At 48.4% G+C, this 19,827-nt stretch overlaps 2 protein-coding genes and 1 long non-coding RNA gene across 3 annotated transcripts in view; 2 read left to right on the top strand and 1 right to left on the bottom strand.

Annotated features, from left to right (window-relative positions):
* LOC142829495 (uncharacterized) overlaps window positions 1–10,257 on the bottom strand; it is a 45,311-nt gene extending 35,054 nt beyond the window's left edge. Inside the window, exon 1 of the long non-coding RNA XR_016349526.1 lies at window positions 10,161–10,257. This is a non-coding gene — a long non-coding RNA (uncharacterized LOC142829495). The remainder of the gene's footprint in view (window positions 1–10,160) is intronic.
* LOC102444463 (sulfotransferase 1 family member D1-like) lies at window positions 303–18,773 on the top strand. The gene is made up of 9 exons (XM_014574735.4): window positions 303–1,587; window positions 2,433–2,486; window positions 5,712–5,860; window positions 5,995–6,120; window positions 8,457–8,554; window positions 8,810–8,936; window positions 10,215–10,309; window positions 13,868–14,048; window positions 15,778–18,773. The coding sequence occupies exons 3-9, from the start codon at window positions 5,722–5,724 to the stop codon at window positions 15,882–15,884; spliced, it is 873 nt and encodes a 290-aa protein (XP_014430221.1). The 5' UTR covers window positions 303–1,587; window positions 2,433–2,486; window positions 5,712–5,721; the 3' UTR covers window positions 15,885–18,773.
* The window catches only part of LOC102459338 (sulfotransferase 1 family member D1-like), a 37,666-nt gene continuing 35,544 nt past the window's right edge, over window positions 17,706–19,827 (top strand). The window contains exon 1 of the mRNA XM_075929303.2: window positions 17,706–17,840. Within this exon, the coding sequence (XP_075785418.2) occupies window positions 17,817–17,840 (24 nt within the window). The 5' untranslated portion in view covers window positions 17,706–17,816. The remainder of the gene's footprint in view (window positions 17,841–19,827) is intronic.

Consider the following 19,827-nt stretch of genomic DNA (forward strand, 5'->3'; position numbering starts at 1 on the left):
CCCCTCCCGGAGTACGGCTGGGAACAGGGGCGGCAGGTTTGTATAATTTCTGGCAGTGCCCAGAACAGGTGCATGTCCCACCCCTCTGGGAGGGAGTTTGGGTGCAGGAAGGGGGTTGGGGTATGGACTCTGGGCTGGGGCGAGGATGGGAGTTTGGGGTGCAGCAGGCAGGCTTCTCTGGGGCAGAGACGACGCCCCCCAGCCCTCTCCCCGACAACAGCAGCGAGCTCTGGAGGAGGGGTCCCCTTTCTTCCCCCTCCCCCTGGCATGACACTCATCCAAGCTTCTGCTCAGGAGGTCCAGCCAGGGTAAGCCCCCCCCGCCCCACACACACTCAGAGTTGCCTGCCAGGGGGCTGCCATGCACCTCCTCCCTCCAAAGCAGCCACCTCAGCCTGCCCCAGCACCAGACCCTTCCAGCCGGCACTGGCCAGCAAGGGAGCACAGTGCAGAGCTGCAGGAGGCAGCCGCTTGCTGTCCAGGGTGGGCAGGGCTGCTCTGGGGAGGCACTTGGGGGCAGCAGGATGGGCCAGGGGATGCTCAGGGGAGGTGCACAGGGGTGCCAGGGCAGGGCTGGAGGAAAGACCCAGCCCCGAACAGTGAGAGAGCCAGGCCCTAGGCCAAATATTCCTGGAGACCATGGGCCCATATAACTCGCCGCCCATGGCAGGGGACAGAGACTATGGGGGCTCACAAGGGACACACTCATTCTTTCAAAGGTTGTGGTTAACCACCAGAGAGAGTTATGCCATTTCCCAGCTGTCTGTGTGTGTGGAGTGTACATTAGTCACTGATGGGTGTTGAGGAGTTTTCTTTCCAGCATAGTCATCTTCCTCAGCCCATAGCTATGGAGTCTAAGGACACATCTACATTTATGTGTGGATCAATCTTCTGGCATTCAATTTAGCGGGTCTAGTGAAGACCTGCTAAATCAAATGCTGAGGGCACCCTTGCTGGCACTAGTACTTCTACTCCTCACAAGGAGTAAGGGAAGATGATGGGAGCGTTTCTCCCAGCAACCTCCCACTGCGGAGACGGTGCCAAAGTTCAAATTGAGGTGCATTGATTCCACCTATGCAATTAACGTAGCTGGAATTGCCTATCTTGATTTGAACTTAACCCCTAGTGTAGACCTGGCCATAGATTTTTTTAAAGCCAGAAGCCACCATCTTCAATTCAATCCCTCCCCGTTTCCTGCTGTTCCAGAATTGCGTGCAAGACAAAGGTTGCAAGGAAACGGCCGGGCCAAGACTTGAAAGCGATACGTATGCAGCACAATGCCAAGCTAGATGGAGGCACTCGACAGGTGCTCCATGGGAGATGGGCGCCCAAGGACAAGAGGGAAAGTATCCGGCTACAGCTGGTTTCATTTAGCCTTTGGCCCTTTAAACAAAATCCAGGGTGGAACCAGGAAGTGAAAAGTCAATAAATAGTTTGTTAACCTTGTTGAGGCCTAAAAGGGGGGTAAAAAAGGGAGACTTGGATCTGAAGAAACTCAGAGCTACTGCAAGAGAAGGATCAACCCTAGGAAATAAGCAGCAGAGGGGTTTCCCTGAAATTAAACCTGTGGAAGGCCCCTGAAATCCAGGTATTATACTGCACAGACAGAGAGAGGGCGGGATAGGTTTGCATTTTCATTCACACCAGGGCTGATTTTTGCTTCTCTGAGAGGTGTCCTCGATCCCCTTTAGGACCTGGGCAGAAGAAAGTGTGTGTGTCTGATCCATTCTGTGCGCACTGTGCAAGCCCTTAAAATGGTGATCTGCTTGACTGCACGCTGGCTCGGCTCTGACACAGACTAATTAACAGAGCAGTTCCCCGAAGCGCAACAGCGCTCCCGTCCAAGAATCACTCAGCGTGTTCCAACTGGGAAATGCACTTAGCTTTCCTGAAATCGAGAGCCCCCTCTTGGCCATTCCTGAATCCCACACTCGTTTTGATAGTACAACACAGTGTGTGGCTTGGCCTTGCTTTTTGCACATGCAAATCTCATTGAATAGGTGTTTTCCCCCTAAGCAATCTGTTGGGGATAATAGCATTGCGCTTAGTTTTATCCTGAGTCGTGCCATATTTGACCTTTCTAGGAATTATGGTCGCTCAGTTTTCATTTAAAAAAAAGTTTCTAACCTTCATGACTGCAAAGCTTGGGTCTGAGTGGACCCAAAATACTAAAAACAAACTCCAGAAGGCAAATAGAAAGATTCCAATTTTCTTACATCATGATTGTAAACCAGTCTGATAACCTGATTTTTGAATGCCTGGGGTTGATATTGCACAAAGGCCCAAAATGACAATGCAAGGAAACCAGTCAAGCAGCAAGGGTTAATTCCTTCAGCATCAAAAAGGTTCTCTCTATTAACCCAGATTGCACAATTCAGCATTTCTTAGATTGCTAATTAGCAATAATAAAACCAGTGACTCTGGCTTTTATAGGAGAGAGGTGAAGCTGGTCTGAAAGGGAGAGAGATCCTCTACAAAAAGAACACGGTAAGATCTATTTCTAATGTATTGTAGACACTTGCTTTTCAGAGAGTTAAACTCTGCAACTTGTTCTTTTTGGAGTCTGCAACACTTTGTTAAAGTGCGTATTATCCCCTTAAAAATGAAGTAAAAGATGGACAGAGACAAAAAGAAGCCAGCTCGTTTGTAGTGTTGTATTGTTAGTCCAGGTTCCTCCTGCAATGGAAAGAATCTTATCAAACTAGTGGATTTTGGAGTGGATCTTTAAAGTCTGCCAGTCTAAAATTCAATCTCAGATGTTAAATGGGGTAGAGAGATGGAACCATAAACAGCATAGAATACATCATGCTGAGAAAGATCCCAGGTCTTCTCACACAATTTTCCAGCAGCAGTGTAGAGAGGAGAGCATGGGGAATTATCCAGACAGAAGGCATTTGTTGTTGTTTTCTGGTGAAAGCTTTGGGATTTAGAGGAAGGTCCTCTGCTCTGATTATACCTGTAGGAATGGTGTGAAAAATGCAACATTCCAGCCTCTCTTTCTTCATCTGGAATCTCAAAACATCCAAGATACCCAGAATTAAATAAAGACTTTGTTGGGGAGTCTAAAAGTTTACATTTCATTTTTTAATCAAGCAAGTCTACCGAGAGGGACGCTCAAGAGGATCTTAGTAGAGTTTATGTAGCCACGGTATCATTTTGCCTTTCCGGAATTAAAACCTCCGACAGGCTGGAAATAAATTTGATGATGTGTTTAGTCCATTCCAGATGGCTTTTTGCTTGCTAATGTTGTGGCCCAGTTAAAGTAATTTGCCGATAATTTGCATCCATTGGTTTTTAAATTCTATCTTATTTCTAACGAGCCAGTGCTTATATGCTCGGTTGAGTCTATTCACTCTCTTTTCCCTTGTGTGATTTTGAAAGCTGACTGATGTGACTATTTGGTTTTGTAGTAATGAAGACTGGGTGGGAACAACGAGTGGTAATATTCATTTCACAAATGTAACATTTTTTAACTGGGCTTTAGCTGCATGATACTCCTGAAAGTCTTACTGAGGGCACAAAGGTGACATTGTGAGGATCCTCCGTTTCTAACAGCCTCTCTTCTATTTCAGTGATTCATTCGACATATTATAACCCAAGCACGTTGCATTAACCACTTAAAAATGCATCCTTTTTAAAACACAAGAAAAATGTACCCCCAATACTGTTAAATTAACGTTTCATAACAGCCAGAACACTCATTCAAATTCTAGGCATTATAAATATTCTTCTGATGCCCTCACACACCACGCGGTCAGAATTCTATCCGTTTTTTCATAATAGAATGTAGCTTGAGACCATAATCCTTACAAAACGTACATGCATTTCGTAGCTAAGTGCTTCTATGGATCTCACTACCATAGGGTTCTGAGCACTTCTCAATCTAACACCTCATGAGGTAGATCAGCACTATTATCCTCCTTTTACAGAAGGCAGGCACTAGAGAGGCTAAGTGAGCTGCCTGAGATCACACAAGAGGTGTGTGGCAGAGAATTAAACCCGATCTCCCGAGTCTCAGCCAGAACCCTAACCACTGGAACATCCTGCCTGTTAAGAAACAGTATGTAAAATCATGAGTTTGTGGAAGAGCAGAGGTGCATTCTGGAACCAACCCAGAAGGCAGTTAGTAATGTGTGGGTGTTGTAAATTGGGTAGCATGATAACGAATGAGGAAAGATTAAATGGGCACTGAAAAAACAGGCTGTTCCTCTCCCAGAACATGAACACGCCTATGGTTTTAAAGCATCTGGGTTTTTGCAAAGCACAAGTCATGTTGGTCTGGGCATAGCCAATGATTTAATTTATCATTCTTTTATTATGTGGTATTATAACTAACATGCAATCTTGCATCTGACCATTGTATGCTAAATAGAATTCAACAGTAGAATTATAGAAGCATAAGACTGAGCTGTAGGTAGAGGGAACATTCATGTATTAGACACACATGTAAGTTGGGTTGAAATGCAAGGCCTGTAGATGGAAACTGGCAAGATTTTAGCTTTGCTATACTAGGCCAGAGTGTTGAGGAATTCTGACATAAGTAAGTGGCCAAAGAATAATCCAATGCCTAAGATTACAGGGAAAGATGTGCCAATGGATAAGTTTGTAAAACATTAACAGGAAAAGTACTTTTTTGTTTACAAGATACCAGGTAATCACTTTTTCCTAACACACGCCCTAACAGCAAAGTGCAATATTCTCAAAAATGCTAATGAAGAACAGTCAGAATCACATTATAAACGAGGATCCCTAGATGAGGAAAACTGAGCTCCCTTTGGGAAACTCCAACAGGTACCATCCCTGTACTGATGATGGATCCAGGAGAGCCCCTAGCACTGTGGTAGTTCTGAGTATAGCTATTTGTAGGATTGCGAGGTGTCCGTTTTTGAACTGAAGAGTCTAGTATTTGAGCTTTCTGCTTGGGAAACAAATTGAGAAAATAGAAGTGTCCGGTATTTTCTAAATACGATAGAATGTCGATTGTGATGTAATGTCAAGTGTGTCTGGGATTTTTGTTGAAACCATCTGGCAACCCTAACATTTGTGATGTGTGCATAGGTCTGTATAGAATGCCGTTACGCATAGGTAAGCATAAAGCACATAAGAGAGGTCACTTTTACTCTGGTAAGCTCGAAACTTTAGCCGTTAGAGCCAAACCCATGCTGGTATAATACTCCCTTACAAAACTCACTTGAAATAAAAGCAAAGGCTACACTGGGCTCTAGTGGAACATTTCCAATCTTAACTCTTCTCTAATGAAATTCTGTTGAGTTTGGTTTTGTTTTTTGGTTTGGCAAAGTACATTGATTTATGTAAGAGACACTAATGAAAACGCAGGTCAGTTAACCAGTACCTGCAAAACCTCACCCTTACTGGGTAAGTGGTTAATCAGCAGGCTGGAGTGGCTCCCCACCCATGGCACCCTGGCTTGAGAAGCCCCCGCCCATGCAGTGGCAGACTCGGCCTGGCTGGGCCCATCATGCCACGCTGCAGGTGGGGAGCTGCTCCAGCCTGGCCAGACCCACTGCATTGCATGTTTCAGGTTAACTTTTTAAATGGGATTTTATATCCCTAACGACAACAGGATTTGACTTCCTCCGCCCCACTGCTTGGAAACCAGGGTTAGTTCCCTGAGGGTAGGAATGTCTTCCATATAGGTATCAGGCAAATAATGAAAGCCATTTAACCCGTTTTTTCTTCACCATAACTCAGCCCTTCCATAATGGAAAATGCACAAAGGCAGGAATTAGGGAGTATCCATGGAATCCCTCTCTATTCCTATTTTGTGGAGAAGTGGGCCCAGGTGGACGCATTCCAGGCCAGGCCAGACGACCTTCTCATCTCCACCTATCCCAAATCAGGCAAGTCACGATAAGCATGTATATAAGTATTGTGGGGAGGGAGGAAGACCCCAATTTTGTACACCCCTCCTCCCCCACAGTAGAAGACAGCATGCACTTATTTTTGAAATGTTGCCTTTCGATCTACTTTCCAGGCACCACCTGGATCAGTGAAATTGTGGACATGATCTACAATGACGGGGACGAGGAGAAATGCAAACGGGATGCAATTTTCAATCGAGTCCCTTTCATGGAAATGAGCTGCCCTGGATTAATAAGTGGTAAGAGTAATACGCAAGATCAGACAAATGCAAAAGTCTCCTCCCATAGGAGCCATGGTAGGAGGAGAAGTAGGGATGCTGGCTCTGGGCTGATTCTAATACCGTGTGGAACTCGCACTCAAGAACAATGCAGCTGGTTTTAGCGTGTCTTTGACCAAATCGGGTGGCCAGGTGCCCAATTTTTGACCAGAAAGTCCAGTCGAAAAGTGTATCTATAGACTGGACACCCAATGTCTAGTTACTGCAGGTGAGAAATGCAAGGAGTGCCAGGTCATTACCAACACTAGCCCCTACTCAGCAGGGGCTGCCTCCTACCAGTATCAAGCAGCTGCAGCTCTCAGCCACGGCTTTGCGGGTGAGTTCCTCCTGACCTAGGCAGGGAGGTGGGAGGGGGAAAGTAGTGAGTGGCAGGAAGGTGGGGGGAAAAGGAGCGGAGTGGATGGGGGTGGAGCCTCAGGAGGAGGTGGCAGGCAGGCAAGATTCCAGCATTCCTGCTAGCGTGTCTGGTTTTTAAATATTTCCAGGTTGGCAATCTTATACCCAACCCAGACACCTACCGGCTCTACAGGATTAAACGTTGACTGCCCTGACCCAGTCAGCATGACATTGTCCCAGCTCTCCTCCGAAACCTGTCTTAAAAACTCATTTATTTCCTGCTTAGTCATCATACCAAAGCACAAACGCCGTCAAAAAAAGTTGTGATCCTCGTGTGCACTGTGTCCTGCTTCTGGAAGCCAGAAACTCAGTGAAACGGGGCAGCATTAGGGGCAGATCTTAAAGAACGCAACGCTCTGGGAGTCTCATGACATGGAGTAAAGGACAGTCATGCTACTTTTGTTCTTTACCCTAGCCCAAGTCCCTGCCCGTCTTAAGCTCAGAGACTCTGTGATATCTGGGAAACACTGTCCCTCACCGGCAGTGCTATATAAAAGTAGCACATTTACCCAGCATTGCTCGGGTCCTTGACTCATTTACATTTTGTTAAATCAAAGGAAAATGTACGCACTTTATTTAAATGATTGTATATTTCAAAACCAGGGAGCAAGAACAAAGTACATAGTTCATCTGCCCCAACCCGTGTGAGGAATGCAGCAAACAGGGCACTTTCCCCTTGCTCACTGACAAAGGGGAACAGCCAACAATGGCCCCTTGGAAATCGGGGGCGGAAGGGGGGAGGGAAGCAATGCAGCCCTCCCAACTTCCGTAAAGGATGTCTGAGGGGGTGGAAGGCTTAGGGCTGGGGCAGTCGCAGACAGGGGATGGCTCCCAGTGAGCCCCTTTCATCTGCCTCATGATTTTGTCTCTTTTCAGTACGGTTTTCTGGGCATATCCCATTGTCCTGGCACAACCAAACCCTGACCTTGCGTTAAGTTAGGGCCGCATACCAAATTTGGTGGTTCTAGCTCTTACCATTTAGGAGGAGATCTTGACTAAAGAGACAAAAGCAGAGACAGACAGACAGACAGACGCTCTCAAGTAAATAGGAGACCAGGGTCTCTCTTTCCTTTTACTACCACTAATCATAGAAATGTTGGGCTGGAAGGCACTTTGAGAGGCCATCTAGTCCATCTCTCTCTGTGGAAGCAAGACCAAGCGTGCCCAAATTATCCGTGGTAGGCCTCGGTTCTCAAAAAGGTGGGGAATCCACGGCCTCCCTGCTAGTGCTTAACTAAAGAGTCATCAGCAAGGCCAAGATCGGCTAGGACAGAGGCCTCTCGAAGGAAGTGGAAAGAGGCAGGAAAGCCATCCCAGACAGCAGCAGTTGCCGAGAGCGCAAGCTGCACCACCACGGTTGCAGGACTGTTTGGTGGAAACCAGAGCTACATGAGCAGAGGCAGGGGGGGAAGTAACCAATTTCTTACAGGGACGGTCCTATCGCAGCCCGGTCCCTGCCAGCTCTTTCCAGAGCTTCCTTCTGGCTTTTGCCACAGCTCAGCCTGCTCCTGCTGTAGCTGCGCCCTGGTGTGTCCCCGCTTCCTTTCACCTCTGAGCAGAGGGGGCGGGCAAGGTCCGAGAAGCAAGTGCTGCTGTGGGCCCCGGGATGGGAGTTAAAGAGAAGATACATTTAGACTGGCGCCTGCAAGGACCCAATCAGTAAGGTGCCACAGGACTCCTCGCCGCTTTTGCAAATCAGTGGAGTTGATCTAAGACTCCAGTGCACTGGAAAGCGGCCCACAACGTGAGAGCTAGGCTGGGGAGCGCAGGTACCTGCCCTTCCCTCCCTCTGAACACCATGGAAGGAAGCGGCAGGGGGTGCTGACTCATTCCCCGGTGAGCACAGGCTGTCGATTTAAGGTGTTCCAGATGATTCCTTTAACCCCTGGTGTATTTTCCAGGCACGGAGCAGCTGGCCACGCTGCCATCGGCTCGAATAGTGAAGACCCACCTCCCAGTTCAGCTCCTCCCCGTCTCCTTCTGGGAGCAGGACTGCAAGGTAACCAGTTCCAACCTCCCAAGAGAGACTTGGCAAGGAAGCACTGGGGCAACCCACCTACTCCTGCAGCTGCCTTCCAGCAGCATCCAGCACCTGACACGTCAGAAAGGCAGCCTCCCCAAAATTCATCTGCCGTGTGCGCAGGGATGGTGTTTGTGCTGGGGCAGAGAGACTCCCTTCTAGATCTAGGCAGGTTTCTGTCCCTTCAGCCCCTGCTAATTCAGACTGCCCTGCGGTCCCTTCTCTGTCCTGCAGATGATCTACGTGGCCCGAAACGCCAAGGATGTGGCTGTCTCTTATTATCATTTCTACCTGATGGCAAAGATGCATCCAGACCCTGGCACCTGGAACGAGTTCCTGCAGACGTTCATGGCTGGGAAAGGTAGGCGCAGCCACTGAGAAACCACAGCAACAGGTGCGGCAGAGGAACGTAAACAACAGAAAAGAGATTCACTTATCACATCCTGGGCACGAATCCAGGGACGTTATTCCGTTGGGCTGTAAAGGGTCCCATGTCAAGGATATCCCCTGGCACGAGCCTGAAAGAACAGCAAGTTCCTATGGGCAGGGAGGCCACATTAAGCCACAGCAATGTGGTGCAGTGGTGAGGGCACTGGCATAGGACTAAGGCAAGTTCTAGTCCCAGCTCTGCCACTGAGCTGCTGAGTGACCTTAGGCAAGACACTTCACCTCCCTGGGTGACCTTGGTTTAATCACCACTCAGTGACTTCATTCCCCTCTTATCCCTGGGGGCTGAGGCTCTGTCTCAATGTGTGTAGCACGAGAGGATCCCACGAGGCCACTGTTATAGAAATCAGTCTTATCAGACTATGTCCTCACAAGCCTTCCCATCAGGAACAGAGCCCAAACGTTTCAGTTTCAGGTCTGGACCCAGGAATCCAAACCCACCAGAACATTGACATGTTACTCAGAGGAGTTTGCAAAGCACGGTTAAGGCCAAAATAGTAAGGGTTCTTTCACGCTGGCATTGCCACGGGGCCCGACGGCGCCGCGCAGACACCGTGCGCGCACACACAGCCGCGCGGCTCTCACACAATCACGCGGCTCCTCCCCAGACTACACAATCTAACTGGACAGAACACCCAGCCGGACAATGCAGAGCAAGCATGTTACCTAACTTGTGAGCGAACTTTGTATTAATCCTCCCCCCCAAAACCCTTCTCTGCCACTTTAGCTTTTTTGTTCTGGAGTCTCCACGGATGGGAGGTTAATCTGGAAGGAAAGAGGACGTCATGTGATGAAATTTCCAGAAATCTGGCCAGACAAAACTGGCAACCCAAGCAGGAGCCCTAGGCAACCCAAGCAGGTCTTGGAGTCTGGGCTCCAAACAGTCTGAATGTCTACACCGCTATTTTTAGCCCTGCGTGGTCAGCCCCAGGCACCTGAGGCAGCTGATCCAGGCTCTGAGACTCAGTGCCCCAGGTTTTTAAATCACAGCGCAGACCTACCCTTAGATGCCTGTAAAAATCCCAGCTGGATGTTGAAGAAAGAGTGCATAATGAATCCACAAACCACATGGCCCTCAGTTCCATCCAGCCTGGTTCAGCCATTGGGTGCAGAACTGGGAGGCTCTTAGAACCAGTACCTGCTATGACTGTCTCTCTCCCCTTCTTGCTTGCGTGGTTCAATCTGGCTGCAGTGGCTTACGGATCCTGGTACGATCACGTCAAAGGCTGGTGGGAGAAGAAGAAAGACTATCGAATTCTGTTCCTGTTCTACGAGGACATGAAAGAGGTGAGGAGGGGAAGGGATGAGCAGATTGTCAGGGGACCCCGCTCCAAATGCCTCCTTTCTCTATCTAGGTGTGTGTAGGGCTCCACTCACTGTCCTATCTGAACCCATCCCACTCAGCAACAGGTGTGAACTCACAACGCCCCGTACACCTATTAAACTCAGCAACTGGCAGATGGATCTGCCTAGAGGGAATCTGTGCCAGACCTAGGAGTTGAACATCTCCTCTGTCCCAGTCCAGAAACCCAGCCAGCCTTCTTCTCCTGCGTGGCCGTTTGCAGCGCTGGCTTCGCTAGGCGTGGAGGGGTGGCTCTGCAGTTGCCTGTATTAGGGGAACACACTTTGCATTTGGCTTTGAGGCACACTGACATGCAGCGGGACTAGTAACCCAGCAGTCCGGTAAGCAGCACGTTCAGGGCAGACCTCAGGCAGCTAGTTCAGCCTCACGCTTCCCTCCTGCAGCTGCCACCCACCGAAATGCCAGTGGAATCGGCGGACTCCAGCAAGGGTTCATTTGAACCTTGGTGTTTTATGATAACGGAGTAAACGATCCCTAAACGGCTTGGCGGTTCTAGTCCCGGTGGTTTAGAAAGCAGGGATGCCAGGGAGGCCTTTCCCCAGACCTGATTTTAGTCTGGTCTGTACACGGGGTGCTGTGGAGAGGCACAAATGCCATGGGCAGGAGAGGCAAGGGGCCAGCAGCGACTCAGGGGCCGGGCAGGGGCCTGGTGCCCGCAGCAGGGGTTGTCCCCTCCTCCGCACTCCCTAGCAGCAGTAGAAGAGGAGCAACACCTCCCAAATCACTGCATCCCGGGTGCGTTGCTCAGGGAAGGGGGTGGGACGGCTCCCCACAATTCATTGGCAGGAAGCGGAGCCCCACGGCTGGGGGGAGCAGAGCGAGCGAGGGCTGCGTTGCTCCTTTCCCCGCCCCCGTCGCTGCTGGTGAGGGCGGGAAGGAGGGTCGCCCTGCTGCTGGCACCTGACCCGCCCCTCCTGGGCCACGTCGCTGTGGGTGGGGAGCTTGGAGGAAGAGGAGAGGCGGGGGTGGAGCCGAGGAGAGGACAGACTGGGCCTGGGGCAGAGTGGGGGTTGTCTCAGCTCTTCCCTGGCCCAGGGGCGGCGGTGGGAACCAGTCATGTGGCCGGTGCCCCTCCTGATCAGTTGCCCGTGTCTGTTCACACTCCCTTTTGTGCCCCCACCAACACCAAGCGGAGGTGGAACTAGGAGGCGATGGAGTCTCCATCTCTCTCCTCTCGGTAACACAAGTCCCCCCGCCACATGCACACGTCCTGGCCCTGATGGCAATCAATTAACAGGGGCTTTTCTTCCCCTGCCCTTTCTTTTTCACACCCAAAGTACAAACAAAGAGCAAAGGGGCATCAGGCTTCACCAGAGCCAGTGCGATATTGGGGGGGCCTAATGGACCTTTAATGCATGGCAGAGCCATCCTTAGGCATTGCCCTGTCTCACATCTTTGCACTCGGCCGCACAGCAACCGCAGATTACACTCTCTGAAGCTCCTAGGGTGAACAGAGGGAAGTTTTGTGACTAAGCACAAGAAGGGCGTCAGGGGAGCTTACGTCTGTCCCGCTCTGCATCGGTCGCGTAAGGCAAGAGTTTCAGACACACTCAATTCAGAGAGCAGGCTCTCCAGAAACCCCCCTCCTATTCAGACACCGACATAAGGTGCTAGATCCCTGGTTCTCAACCTTTCCAGACTCCTGTCCCCCTTTCAGGATTTGTCTTGCCTACCCCAAGTTTCACCTCCCTTGGGAACTAAGTGCTTACAAAAGCCTGTCATCAAACCACAGACGTGTCATCACACGCCATTACCAAGAATCAGCAAACTTTCCCAGTTTGTCAGTATGAACCTTTACTTCGTATTGACTTCCCTGGTGCCTTTTATGTAGCCTGAATATTGAGATGAGTTGAGATACCCCCAGAAGAGCTCTGTGTACCCCCATGCAGAACCCCGTTTGGGAACCAGAGATAGATGGCTGGCAGTTGTAGAACCACACCCATAATGTGGGGGAGGGGTGCAGCTGAAATCTATATGGGAGCTAAAGCTGCTGTGGACACAGTAAACCTCCACAGAGAGCTGAGAAATCTAGGGGGTAGATCTGCTAAGGGGTGTTAAAGGCCTTGAGGGAGCGATAACATTCAAAGGCAGGAAGAAGTCAAACCATTCAGCTGCAAACTGCAGAGCTGGCTTCATAATCTCGCAGAAGAAGCCACGTGGGGCAAGTCTGGGAGTGGAGTGTGTATACAGAGTTTTACCTGCATAGCTTGGCTGGTTATTTTCTTTGTGTAGAGAATTCTTTGGCTATTCTTCCCTTAAGGCAAGGCATTTTGATTGAGCTCTCACTGGAACTAGAAGCAGCTACAGTAGCCATATGGCTACCCACCCAGACTCCACATGAAAGAGAAGGGGTGTGTGTGTGTGTGTCTAAGGACTGTTATTTATACCTTTCCACAGCACCACCTGGTGCTCAGAGAAAGCCACAGCTGTGGCTTCTAATTGAAGAGCAAGAAACTGATTAATATTACTTGGTAGGTTTGTTCTGTCTTTGCTTGCTTTGGATTTGGGGTGGTGTGTTGGTAAGGGCAGTGCTTTTTTTGTAAGGGGAAAGGGGCCAGTACTCCAGTGTCAAAGTTGTTGGGAAAAGAAAGAAAGAAAGAAAGAAAGAAAGCCGTGCCACATGTCCCGAGCCACACCACCCCAGGAAATAGGTGCCAGTACACCAGAGGGGAATCCCATTCAAGGGAAGATGGGAAACTAGGTGCCGGTACACCGTCCCAGTGTGTAATGTCACAAAAAAAAGCACTGGGCAAGGGACCCTTATTTCCTTGTGGCTGGAGGAAGCAAGATGGGCGGGTGTTTTAAGAGGAGTAAAAATACACCCAAAAGAGTGAAAAAGTACATAGAGGAAGCTGTCTGTCTAAAAGCAGTAAGGGATGGATCCATGGGATTATATAGCAGGGCTACAGCTTAGCTGAGGTGAGAGTTTAGGGCTGGTGAGACTTTGGTTTAAAGGTTTCAGCTAGCTGCTGTCTCCTCCTTTAAAGGGGTGGCTGTTTCATAGGGCTGCCTGTGCTAAAACATGAGAAGCTTACTTAGTGCTCTTCTAGTGAGATTTCAAATGAAAGCAACTTACTTTTCATATTTACAATGAGGTTTGACATTTTTTCCCCCTCCTCTCTCACCTGCTGCTGTGAGTTTGTACCCTCTGCTTTCAGAACTATGTAGCAGCCCACGTGATAAATGGAGTGTTCTGCCGGAAGATAGTTATAAGGGATAGCAAGCCTTTGGGGATCTTTGCTTTTTTTCTGGGCTCTTGAAATCACTGGTTATTGTGAGGTGTCGCCCATTAAAAGAACTGGTCTTTGCTCATCAGAGGCCTCCTCCACAAACTACTTTGGTCTCTGGATCAGGTCCCAAGTGAATACAAAAGAGAGCGGTCATGTTCTACCAACACATCCGAGAGTGGCTAGGAAAACTTGTACTCAGTGATATGTTACCCCTCATCATGCCTCACCACCTGAGGGTCTTTCTCTTGGCAGGATCCAAAGCGTGAAACAGAGAAGGTGATCAAGTTTCTGGGAAAGGAGCTGAAGAAGGAAGTGGTGGATAAAATCCTCCACCACACATCCTTCCAGGAGATGAAGAAGAATCCTACTACCAACTATGAAATGATGCCAACCTGGGCTATGGACCACAGTGTGTCTCCATTCATGAGAAAAGGTAAGAGTTCCTTACTGCAGTCATAAGTGGTATACAGGAAAGACTAGTAAGTAAGATGAGGAGAAGTGGAGGGAATGGGCATATTTAGTCTGCAGAAGATAAGAGCGAGGGGGGATTTGAGAACAGCCTTCAATTCCCAGAAAGGGGGGTTCCAAAGGGGGTGGAGAGAGGCTGTTCTCAGGGGTGACAGATGGCAGAACGAGGAGCAATGGTCCCAAGTTACAGTGGGGGAGGTCTAGGCTGGATATTAGGAAAAGCTATTTCACTATACAGTGGTGAAGCATTGGAAGTATTGCCTATGGAGGGGGTGGAATTAAGGACTAGTTGACTATCCGATAAGCAAATAGAGGCAGCAAGAGGAGGGGAAAAAAGGGGTACTTCAAAGCGGCAGCGCCATGTGGAGCCTGGGGTCAGCTGGGGAGTACCCAGCTGATCCGGGGCTCCAAGCCACTTTGAAATGCTATGCGGAGCCCAGGGTTAGCTGGGGAATCCTAGCTGATTCTGGGCTCCACATGGCATGCCAGCTTTGAAATGTACAAGAGTCCCCAGTGGGGGCTTTTGTGCATTTCAAAGTGGAAGTGCAGCATGGAGTCAGGAGTCAGTGGGACTTCCCGGCGGCCCTGGGCTCCATGTGGTGTTCCAACTTTGAAATGTACAAGAGCCCCCGCTAGGGCTCTTGTACATTTCAAAGGCGGAACACGGAAGTGCCTATCGACTACACTACTAGTAAATTAATCACTTTAACACCCTTAGGTGGAATCTCCATCCCTAGAGGTTTGTAAGTCCCTGTTTGACAAAGCCCGGGCTGGGATGATTGAGTTGGGGTTGGTCCTGCTTTGGGCAGGGGGTTGGACTCGATGACTCCTGATATCTCTTCCAGCCCTGGAATTCTATCATTCTACGATAACAGCGGGAGCAGCTTTCTACATCTTTTACTAGCTCCTGATTCCACTTTTACAGGAAGAGAAATTCCTGGGGCCAGTGTTTTACCCTGTGAGACAAATCCATCTAATTGTCACGCTGCCTATGGAAGGCCCATGTGCATATGGAGATCCGGCCACTTGCATCTCCCATTGTGCATATGGAGATCCGGCCACTTGCCATCCCCAGCTAATGGGATCCGTGGCAAGCAGGGCCACATTATGACTTTCGTGGGCCGTAGGCACTTTTACCTTCATGGGCCCCTCCCACCATAATATCAATATTAAAAATTATTTTTGATACAACTTTAAATACTTCAACATTTTATTTTTTTTCTGTTTTAGGCAAAATTTAATAGATTTTCGTGGGCCCTAAAAGGTTCATTTTTTATCTTCTGATTTTAAAAGAAATTAAAACATTTTCATGGGCCCCTAAAAGTATCTTGGGCCCTAGGCACTGTGTCTAATGGATAAATTGGCCCTGGTGGGAGGTGGTGATCCATGGCCGGTGGAAACTGCAGGTGGCCATGCCTGTAGATGCGGAGGTAAATAAAGTGGTGGCAACCCATCGGCGGCTAATTCTAGTGAACTGCATCTGGCCTGTGGGCTCCTTACTGCCCACCCCTCATCTAGGCACTGAGGACACCAGAAAGCTGACTTAGGATTCTGTCTGAACAGCACAGTGCTATGCTAGGGCCTTTGGGACTATCCTTGGGAAAGACGACACCAGAAACAGAACCTCAGAAGTGGAGCAGAAGCCCAGCAGGGGAGCATATGCTAGCTGTTTCATTTTTTTTTCTTCCCACTAGGGATGTCGGGAGACTGGAAGAATTTCTTCACCGTGGCTCAGAATGAGATATTTGATGCGCATTATGAAGAGCAGATGAAAGGCTCAACGTTCAGATGCCAAATGTAGACAAGAAGAAAGGGCTTCCCTATGTTTCATCAGAGACATGCCAGCTGTCTACATACTAAGTGATCTAGAGTGCCTGGCCTTAAATGAGGCTATTCATATAACAGGCATCATGGACACTTGGTGGACTCAGGATAATCAAGGGGCTGTGGTAATAGCAGGGTACAAAACATGTAGGAATGGTGGGAGAGTGGCACTTTATGTGAAAGAAAGCACAGTCAAGTAAAGTAAAAATCTATAACGAATCAAATCCCCACGGAATCTCTATGGATAGACATTCCATGCTCAAAAAATGAGCCGAGCAGTAGGAATATGCTACCGACCACCTGACCAGGAAGGTGATGGTGACTCTGAAATGCTCAAGGAGATTAGAGAGGCTATGAAGACAGAACACGCAATAATTGTAGGGGGTTTCAACTGTCCTCATACTGACTGGGTACACGTCACCTGAGAAGAGGAGGATGCAGAGGTAAAATTTCTCGACACGTTAAATGACTACTTCTTGGTGCAGCTTGTCCTGGAACCTCAAGGAGAAAGGCAATTCTTGATTTTAATCCTAAGTGGAGCGCAGGATATGGTCAAAAGGTGACTACAGCAGAACTATGAAGTAATAGCAATCATAATGTAATTAAATTTAACATTCTTGGAGGGCAGAAAATGCCAAAGAAACCAATCACAATTGCATTTAAGTTCAAAAGAGGAAACGACACAAAACTTAGCAACAGTGACAAGAGTGAAATGCCTGCAAACTGCATGAAGACTTTTTACATGTGCCATAACTGAGGTTCAAACTAAATGTACTCCCAAATTAAAAAAACAAACAAACAGTGAAAGGACCAAAAAAAAAATCTACCATGGTTAAACATCAGAATAAAAGAGATGGTTAGAAGCTAAAGGTCAGCCTCTAAAAATTGGAAGTGAAGTCCTAGTGAGGAAAATGGAAAGGAGCATAAACTCAACCGAGACAAGTATCAAAGAATAATATGACAGACCAAGAAAGAATTTGAAGAGCAACTAGCTAAGGAAACAAAAATTAACAGGAATTTTTATTTAAATACATCAGGAGCCGAAAGCCTGCCAAACGGTCAGTGGAACTACTGGATAATTGTGTTTCCAGAGAAGTAATCCGAGATGACAAAGCTGTCTCAGAGAAGCTAAATTAATGTTTGAATTGCTCCACACCACAGAGGATGTGGGGGAGATTCCCTGTGCCATTCTTCTTAGGTGACAAATCAGAGGAGCTGTTGATTGAGTTGTCAGTAGAGGAGGTTTTGAAACCAACTAGTAAATTAAACAGGAGTAAGACACCAGTTTGTAAGCTGATTGTTGTACTGGTGGGAGACACGAACTTTTGAGCGGACACAGAAGTTAGCCCAATGAGAGATATCACCTTCCCCACCTTGTCTCTCTTTGTGAACTATTGTGCATTGCACCCCCATTCTCGAGACTTCCCTTCTTATTCTGTGGTACAACGATCAGCTGAAAAACTGCCCCTTTCATAGAGAACAAAGCTCTGTCTTTAATTGCCAGTCACTGATTTAATATTCAGAATCTCCACTGCACTGGAAAGCTGAAGAACTGAGGACAGTTTAGTTGGGGGCTTTTAATCAGTTGATGGGAGGCAGCGATCCCTTTCTGAGCAGTAGCTCTTATACCCAGGCAGGCTTTAGCCTTCTGCTTCCAAGCTGATCTCACATCCTGTTTAGTGCTGAGAACTCCCGTCTATGAAAAAAATCTTTGATCTCCAGTCAAAAATCCACTTCTTGGAAATCCAGGCGAGCCAGCCTCTCGTTCTTGGAAGGCAAATGCTGCAACCTAGTGCCGGGGAAGAGAAAAGAGCACAGATGATCCTAGAAAACAGCTAGTGAAGTAGAAAAGCTGCTGGAAGCCCACAAGTAGGATTGGGATCCTAGTCTCCGAGCAAGGAAAAAGCCTATGGCAAAGCCAACTGAATACACTGTAAGTTCCCCAGCTTTGCAGCACAAAGGGGTTTTTAACTTTGGATCAGAGCATAGTGTTTATAGCAACATGGGTTTCTTATCAGTGAAATGGGAAGTTCCGATGAGCTGAGAAATTGGAATGAAAGCCAGTCAATAGCAGCCTTTGGAAGAAGGACTCTGTGGTGAGTTTTATGATGCAGTCAGGGAGGCAGAAATGAGTATTTTGAATTAAGAAACTTGTGACCCAGAGATCTCTGCATGTCAGCTGGCAGGGAGGACAGAGAAATGCATGGGGATTTTTTTTTTACAGGGATTCCTGAGTCGGGTGTGTGGAATAGTTCACCAAAGCGGGCATGTGGGCTCTTAACCAATGGACTAGGAAAATCACAGCAAAATGTGTGTACAGCTCTCACTTACGGGGTCAGGTATCTATACAGAAAATATGTTAGTAAGGTCTTAAAATGAAGGCAGTTCACAGGGAGGTAACTCAACTCAGACATGTTCCTTTTAGGCAGGAGATGATAGATGTCTATTTCCCTGCATGGTCATATGCGTGCTATGATTTGTACACCTGACAATGTTGGATCTATTTTCATACTGAACCTCGGGCAGAAGAAACGATCATGAAAACCACCAAAGAGGAATTTCACAGGCTGCGAGGAACAGTAGGGGGTGTCTGGTTTGTGCCTAAAGACAAAGGATGTTTAGGGCATTACTGGGGAACCAAAGGACATGCAGAGAACTCCTGGTCAAGGAAGCAAGATAACAATGCCTTTGTCTTATGGAAGGAGGGTCACAGCCAGCCTGGCTGTGAAATGCTGTGAAGCAATTAAGTTTAGAATGTGCGTTATGATTGTGTTTTATTCATAACTTTTGGTTTCCAATATTTCTACCTGCTCTCACTTGCATCTCTGAGCTGTGTTAAATAAACTTTTACTTTATTTGACTATAACCATGTGTCAGTGCTGGGTGGGGAGCTGAGACGAAACTGATAAGCAGGGGCCACTAGCCAAAGAATTCAGGGGAAAGGGCAAAACTTTGCTGGCAGAGGCTGCTGTTAGGGCTGCTCCCTGTTTTCGGCATAGGCCCAGTCACACGGGGACGGCTGAGAATAGCAAACGTACGTGCCCACGTGTGCAAAGGGCCTCTTGCCCAAGAAACGCTCACACAGCGTGTTCCAGGAGCACTCACCTTTGAGAAGCAGGACATTCTTGTGGATAAGGCAGTGGGCTGAAACTCAGGAGATCTGGCTTCATGTCCCAGCTCTGCCACAGCCAGCCTTGTGACCATGGCGAGTGCTAGCAACAATACCTAGTTCTTACTGAGTGCTTCCTAGCACCAGATTTCAAAGCACTTGACAAAGGAGCTCAGCATTTTTAATCCCTATTGGACTGGTAAGGGAAACTGAGGCACAGAGCAGTGACGTGATGTGCCCAAGCTCAGCCCATCACTCGGTGTCTCAGTTCCTCCTCCATTCTCCAGCTCTTGTCTGGTTTGACGGGGGAGGAGTGGGAGGGGGAAACATGAGGCCCAGGGGCCAGATGTGGCCCCCGACTTGCCTGGATCCGGCCCCTGAGGCTCCCAGCATTAGGGAGCCTGCATTGGGGCTCCCACAACGCCACTGCCCCATCGCAGGGCTGGAGCACACACAGTCTACTAGGCTGCCTCCCACCCCAGGATTTGGTGTGGGAGGGGCATGTGGGAAGTGTCTTTCTTCTCCTCTGTCCGGGGCCATGTCAGTGAGGGCTGGTTTTTTGTTTTTTGCTTCTCTCCTGTGTGTGGCTCCTGACTGATTTTTCTGTGGGTCAGTGGCTTCCCCATTCCTGGCTTAGATGTCACCTCTCAGAGCAGAGGCTAGCTCTAGTCATATGTTCGTACAGTGCCTAAAACCATGGGGCTCATAGGCAGAACTGCAATCCTAATCAATACATCTGTAAAAAGCAAAGTCTTCTCATGAATCCCTTCTCAACAGAAAAAGCCAGCTCCGGCCGAATGAACAATTCACG

The sequence above is a fragment of the Pelodiscus sinensis genome, chromosome 4 (genome assembly GCF_052426305.1).
Source record: "Pelodiscus sinensis isolate ZL-2025 chromosome 4, ASM5242630v1, whole genome shotgun sequence".
Lineage (NCBI taxonomy): Eukaryota > Metazoa > Chordata > Testudines > Trionychidae > Pelodiscus > Pelodiscus sinensis.